General features: G+C 38.4%; 1 protein-coding gene across 3 annotated transcripts in view; it reads right to left on the reverse strand.

Annotated features, from left to right (window-relative positions):
* IARS1 (isoleucyl-tRNA synthetase 1) overlaps positions 1-7,618 on the reverse strand; it is a 93,866-nt gene that overhangs the window by 23,460 nt on the left and 62,788 nt on the right. For all 3 annotated transcript variants that reach the window (XM_042880110.1, XM_042880112.1, XM_042880111.1), the window contains 5 exons: positions 6,544-6,635; positions 6,065-6,142; positions 5,506-5,627; positions 1,621-1,723; positions 1,328-1,411 (listed from right to left, as the gene is read on the reverse strand). In XM_042880110.1, coding sequence (XP_042736044.1) covers positions 1,328-1,411; positions 1,621-1,723; positions 5,506-5,627; positions 6,065-6,142; positions 6,544-6,635 — 479 coding nt within the window. The remainder of the gene's footprint in view (positions 1-1,327; positions 1,412-1,620; positions 1,724-5,505; positions 5,628-6,064; positions 6,143-6,543; positions 6,636-7,618) is intronic.

Here is a 7,618-nt window from a genome sequence, read left to right on the forward strand (position 1 = left end):
TCAGTATTGCTTAACAAGTTTTCCTTCTTTCCTCCCTGCCTTCCAGAGCGGCTCTGAAAGACCCCCAATCTTACAGCAGAGACATTTACTTATTGTACTTCCTGTTCAGAGATGCAATTACAAAGCCCCTAGGCTGCTAGCTGTGAAAAATTACATGTATCACAGCTCATTATATCAAATGCACCATCACAAAAAATTTAAGACAATACTTAAATTTAATTAAGAAGTTAATACCATTGTTTTGCAAGTAGTTTTCTTCTAGATGCTGATGCCTTAAAAATTCCAAGGCAAACTTGGCACCACAGCTTATCTAAATTCATCACTGCAGCTGAAAAACATCTCACCATTCCCTCTTACTGTTTGATCCCTCATACATCACTGACATGAAAGCACATATTAAGTCTATTTGTAATGAAATGTAATTGAACATAAAGCCCAAAAAAGCATTCTCTACATACCATCTCTTAAGCAATCAAAATTTAATAGGCTTTGTGCCTTCAAAACAGCTGCTAAAATGCAGTATTGAATTTTAAAATATTTATTTATACCATAACCATCCAAATAAATGAAGTTGATTTACAAAAAACTTTTTTAATTTCACTTCTTCAGAACACTATGGATTTTTAAATGGCTTACTAAAACCAGAAAGTCCAGCCAATTTCAGCAAGTTAAGATAAAAAAAAAATTTTTTTTTTTTTTTTTTTTTGCTTTAGTTTTGAATGACAAGGCTTTTATCCAAACCAAGATTTAGATGTAGGGCAGAGGCTGCACTTCTCTAATGGTCACATATTAGAAGAATATTGCAGTGGCATCCAGGAGCAGATACATATAACCAGACATACAGACTAAGACCTCATTGTATTTTTATTTACATCTCCTAAGCAATCTTGTGACAATCTTGTCTGGACTATTATTCACCCTTACACAGAACTCCTCTCTCTCAACTACCCAACTTAACCACCAAACATCCTCTAACTGGGGAGACAGACTTTGTAATTCATCCCTTTAACAACATATAGTTGAACCTTACTTTATTTTTATCCAGAAAATGTTTTTCCCTTCACAGTCTCTTAATTACTCATTAATGAAGCCCCACACAGTGGGTTTCAGAGAAGTACGTCTCAGCACTACCACTGACTGCCTACAGTCAGTCTACCTTCACTTCTGCACATCATTTCCACTGATAACTCCTTTCATTACATCTCTTAAACTAATTTTACCTACTGAGTTATTACCACATACAGCGTGGGAAATCAGGATTTTGTTTCTTAAGATAACTGACTAATATACACAATCCAGTTAAGCATTATGGTCGCGACGTTCTTACCTCAAGTATGTACTTCTCTAGAGACCTGATGTTTTCCAGAGCCTCTGGGTCTTGATGGATAACAACTACTTCTTTCAAAGGATACTGGAGAGAGGAAAAAAAACAAAACCTTTAATCCTTCTTAATGAATATAACAAAGTTCAGAAATCATTACATAATCATTTGAAGTAATTCACTGTTGAATTCTGTCTGCTATTCCCACCTTAATTACTCAGTTTCCCCAGTCTTATCCCAAAGTCACAAAGCCAGCGCATACTCACACGGTACTGGTAAGAAGCATTAAGAATTCTAACCTTTACTGGAATGGTTTTTCTGTCTCTGATTACTCGTCCAAGCTCAATAACAGACTGCAAACAAGAAACAGCATTTTCAATTTTTCTGTCGATCAGATCCTCCCTAAATTAAAAAAGGAAATGTTATAATGCTTCATCACATCTGCATTTGTTTGAGCAGATTTAAAATATTTGACCTAACTCCCTTAAATTTCCTATATATAGGAGACCTCTAATGCCCTGTTTGGGACTAAATGAAAAATAAACACATTTCTCTTCTCTCTTTGTGGAGAAGATGGAGAAATAATTTACACTAAAACAAAATAAAAACAGCTGTTTTTAAACTGTGCTTTATTAGCACCTCTCACAAAATGGAGATGATGAATTGAGTCATACTACCTGTTTTATTAGTATTCAATAAAAAGCAAGATTTACGTTCTTAATATTACAAGAAGATATAAAAAGGTATTATAAATAGAATGCTTGTAATGACAATGAAATACCCATAATGGAACCAACTTGTTGGATCTCAATTACTTCGGCCACAAGAACCCCAGGCGACGCTGCAGGCTTGGGGCGGTGTGGCTGGAGGACTGCGTAGAGGAAATGGACCTGGGGGTATTGATTGATGCTCGGCTGAACATGAGCCGACAGTGTGCCCAGGTGGCCAAGAAGGCCAATGGCATCCTGGCTTGCATCAGAAACAGTGCTGCAAGCAGGAGCAGAGAGGTGATTTTTCCCCTGTATTCAGCACTCGTGAGGCCGCACCTTGAGTACTGTGTCCAGTTTTGGGCCCCTCACTGCACAAAAGATATTGAGGCCCTGGAACGTGTTCAAAGGAGGGCAACAAAGCTGGTGAGGGGTCTGGAACACAGGCCATATGAGGAGAGGCTGAAGGAGCTGGGAATGTTCAGCCTGGAGAAGAGGAGGCTCAGGGGAGACCTCATTGCTCTCTATAACTTCCTGAAGGGAGGTTGTAGTGAGCTGGGGGTCGGCCTCTTCTCTCGTGTCATTAGTGATAGGACCAGGGGGAATGGTTTCAAGCTACGGCAGGGGAGATTCAGGCTGGACATGAGGAAGTATTACTTTTCAGAAAGGGTGGTCAGGCACTGCAATGGATGCCCAGGGAGGTGGTGGAGTCACCGACCCTGGGGGTGTTCAAGGAAAGGCTGGATGTGGTGTTGAGGGACATGGTTTAGTGGGAGCTATTGGGAATAGGTGAACGGTTGGACTGGATGAGCTTTTAGGTCTTTTCCAACCTTAGTGATTCTATGATTCTATGATTCTAATTTATCTTTCCCAGGAATTCTATGTACGATAGCTTGATGTTTTAGACAGTCCTGTCGTCTTCTCTGGCTTTATCATTTTAATACCCTGAGGCAGCTCCCCTCCCTCTCCTTTTCTTTTCCTTCAGTAAGCAGACATGCATGTCTTGTTCCAAATGTACTAACATCCAACAGATTTGAGAATGAGGTTTTCCTGATTTCTTGAGAAGCTGCATAATTTGAACAGATCCTTTAAAACTGCCCAAGTGTCATATCAAAGGTACTGCTGTGAAAAAGGACAGTTGTGAATGTAACAAAGTTGTCAGCTGCACTGGGATGAAAACCACATATTTGATAATGACTGCCCAGAAAAAAAACTGCTAAAGCAAGACTGATTCCAGGCGGCCACATCTTCTGCACTAGGGCTTCAATTCAAATATCACTACCTTTTCTGAAGCTTCTGTTCTTCCAAGATCCAGTACCTATAACAGCCTGCAAAAAAATCCTGGAAATATGTAGATTGCACAACGTAAAATTGAGCCCCCACAAAGGGTTGAATGGTGCAGTGTAGCAGTGTTTCAATGTCACCTGCTGTTATTTAACAGCACTGTAGAGCAACAACATGAGAATAGCTTTGATGGTTTGCATGCATGCCCACAAATGCAACCAAGTAATACTTCCGTGGGCTTTGTAACACAGGTATTCATTCAAGGTCAGTTGTGAAAGCGGCCAAGTCCTTCAGCTTTGTCACTGCATAGCCATCATATTGTCAGAGGCTAAAGAAATACCTGCTAAAGCTGCACCAGTGAAGTTTCTCACATCTCCTTCTTGGCTAACAATATTTTCCTCACGCAGCCATTAGAAAAACATTCCAAGAAAAAAACACAACAATGCGCTTAGCAACTTGAGGTGAAACTAAATCCTCAACAATAATTCAGCTTTGAAAACATGTCTTGTAATCAGACAAGGGGAAAAATTGATACGCAGGGGATCCAGTAAATTAGACATACTTCTAGCAGACAAAAACCAAAGCAAATATAACAAAAGGGAAAACTGTGCAGCCACTCAGATGCATGCTTCTGCACAACGCAGCACTAACAGGAATAAAAGAAGCTACTAAGTCACTTTTAAACACCCATGCTAAGTATATGCCTGATTTGAGCTCCTACAAATCAGCTCCCTATCCTTCCATTAGCCCATGCTCCAGGAACTCAAAAGCATTTCTGATAACTCACGAGCTTCACATTCAATTTCACATTCTTTACAGCACTTTGCCAGAGAACAGAAAATCAGCACCATCATTACAGGAATCTCAGACTCCTTGCTCAAAAGCTCTCACTACTAAAGCAAGCAGAAAGAGCATAAGACTTCCTCAAAGGTTATATAGCATCCATAAAAGAAACAACATTACTACAAGGTTTGAATTCTTAAACTCTCATGTAAAAGATCAAGGTCATCTCCTTTTTCTTAAGGGCTTTTGGAATGAGCTGCAATGCAAAAAGAAAAGGAGAAGTGTGGTTCTCTCACATCCAGTGACTAATAGCAGACTGAAGTGCAGGCACTAACTCAACACACAAATGTAATACCAAGGCACTAATGAGTTAGTGATTACTGTAATATGAGTGTCTCCTTTGGCTGGACAAAAGAAAAAAAATAAACAACACACACCCCATCCTTTAGGAATCAAATTCTAACTGGATCACGCTGACAATCTGGAGCATATGTCCAATACAACCCTCGTGGAGCTAAACCTTTCTGAGACATGTGAGACAAACATAAGAAGCCCTGACCATTAGCATTCAAACAGATGATCCATCCGGAAAGCTCTCCTGTATCATGCATTCTCTTACAAGGAAGAGGAAATCTCTGGACAATTGTCTAAATCTGAAGCCAGGAGAACTCACTCTACTGGCTCCATATGTGGTCGACACAAAACAATAATTCCAATCCACATGGGATTTGGCATCAGCATTTGCTCAGAAAGGCCAAGAGACAAAGCAACTCCAGCATTCTTACAATGGTAGAGCACACAAGGAAGTTTCATAATCTTTTTGGGCTTCTTATAGGTAGACATTTTAGCTTTTTGTCAGCACTTTTTGAAGAATAAAAAGGATATTCCTTGTTCATTTGCACAAAAAGAAAATCAGCACCATCATTACGTGAATCTCAGACTCTGTGCTCAAGAGCTCTCACTACTAAAGCAAGCAGAAAGAGCATAAGGCTTTCTCAAAGGATATATAGCATCCATAAAAGAGACATTACTACAAGGTTTGAATTCTGAGTGGGAAGCATGCATTCCTCCCAAAAGCTTTCTGTCTTATCTCTACAACTCTTTAACTGAGAATTGTGCTGCCTAAACGCAGAGAGAAAATTCACATTCAGTGTCAGAGCTGGGAATTGTATTGCTAAAGCTGCGTCCTCCTACAGAAAAGGGGCTAACAGCCAGAGCTCAATGAAAACTTGAACGTTCTTCGTTTGTAGAAAAAAAAAGTCTGAACTACCACCTTAAAACTCTTCCATTCAGATTACTGAAGCAGCATTTTCCTTTTACTCAAAGCAGTTTTAAACAGGCTTATCCAGAATAATAAAAAACAGAAAAACCAGTAAAAACTCACTTTGCCCCACAGCAGATACCTCTTACCTCACTGGGGGAAGCATGAGGTAGTGGATGCTTTCAGTATTCTTCTCCTGAACTGAAGCTGGATCAATAAGTGTCTTCAGATTCTGGTACATCAGTTCAGTGATAAATGGAGTATATGGAGCCTGTAATGTTGCATTCATTCATTATCATTTCTTTATTGTTTGTATAATCAGTAATGCTTACGAATTACATGAGGACAGCTCACCAAAAACAGAAAGCTCAGTGTCCTTGATACATACCTATGAAGTTACTCAAAAAGCAGAGTGAAATAAATGGTACTACTTATTGACATTCTTCCTCAGCTCCATATGCTTGATTACCACATAAGAACTCTGAATGTCTCTAAGCTAGGTGGCATTTGCATTCTTTACAGTAGCATTGGCCAGACAAGCCAAAAAAAGGAGAAGGTGGGAAATGAGCACGCCAGCAGCAATACACCTTCTCTCCTCATGTCGGGAGAGAACTCTACACCTTGAGTTTCTATGAACAACTCAAAAGATGCATGCTTTTAGAGTAATTACATTTTTAAAAGTCAATCGGTCGGCTGTAATTGTCTTACCATAAGTCTGCACATGGAAAACAAAACGCTGAACAAGGTTTCCAGGGCCATAATGCAGTCCTCAGTCCCATTCTCACCCTATTCAAAGCATTTGTCAAAATAAAATTAAAAATGAGTTGGGGAAAAAAAACCTAACCAATCACCATGTCAGGATCACTATACACGCATTTCAGTTAATTCCCAAGATTTCCTATATTAATGCAATGAAGGGCTTTTCTAAACCGTATTCTTTTTGTTCAACCCCACCCAGTAAATGAAACAAAATTACTGTCCATTTTGTTTGCTTGGTTGGTTTTCCTCAAAGCAAAGAGGAAAAAAACCCATTTATTTCTCATTTCCACTATCAGGTACAAACTGACAGTATTTTAGAACAGCATAAAGATTTTTGTGTAACATCAGGAAGCTGCTATGTATGAAGTTAACACAGGCCTGGATTTTGTTTTTTGTTTTCCGTGCAAGACACAGAAGAAGATGCATACCTTCAGTCTTCTGCGATTCATTCTCACATACCAGTTGGTCAGAATGTCTACAAACTTCACTAACCGAGGCACTACTGTGTACAGCCTGTAAGCTAGAGGGGAAAAACGTGACTGTAGGTAATATTGGCTCCCTCCATCGAGCCTCTCACTTAAATAAATACTTTATCATTAACAGCTCTGTGATAACATCAAACTTTATCAGAAACACTTTTGTAAGTAAGATTAAAAATGCGATTACACACACTGTTAAGTTAAGACCACATTAAGAAATTACACGTCATTGTTTCATGCTTCAAGACAAGTATCTGCCACCAAATTACTTCCCTAATCCTATGCAAACATGCATTATGGAAGCCTTATGCTTTTATCTGACTCGCAAAGAGGATAGTGGATAAGAGACCATTAATCGTGAAGGATTTGACAAATCCTAGATTTGTGCATGCTATAAATACAGCCGAGTCACCACGAGTTCAACGGAAATTATTGTAGAATCATACGATGAAGTTTCATTATCAGTTACTGCCAGCATCGTTTTTGTTGGCCTGATTTAAAATGAGACACCTATTTCAATTAATTCGGGGATAATTATTTGCTTTTTTTTTTTTTTTTTAATTGTTTTCCCAAGAAATACAGTAGAAAAGAACAAAGTAACAGCAAACCTGACAAGATAAGACAAATATAAATGTATTCTCAAGTTCAGTGCAACATGAAAGCATGGAGAATCACCAGCCAAAAAAAAAAAAAAGAAGAAAGAAGCTCATCAAGAGCATCTTACTGCAATGAGAAAAACCTTGACTTGTTCACAGGAGTGTTTTTCTTTTTTTTAACCTTTCAAAGCTTAAATATTACACAGCTTATGTTAAACTTGAACGCAACTTCTTTAAAAAGCAAGGAATTTTTTCATCTCAATTTTGAATCAGTTCCATTAATCAAACAACTACTGAATAAAATGGATCTTTCAGAGCTTTGTTACACTTGTCACTGCATTTTCTAAAATAGAGATCTCTTTAAGGTAGAGTGCTGGTATTTAAACCTAAAAAAAAAAAAAAAAAAAAAAAAAAAAAAAAAAAAAAAA

Source organism: Lagopus leucura, unplaced genomic scaffold, assembly GCF_019238085.1.
Source record: "Lagopus leucura isolate 7727_CA_CO unplaced genomic scaffold, USGS_WTPT01 Super-Scaffold_100026, whole genome shotgun sequence".
Classification (NCBI taxonomy): domain Eukaryota; kingdom Metazoa; phylum Chordata; class Aves; order Galliformes; family Phasianidae; genus Lagopus; species Lagopus leucura.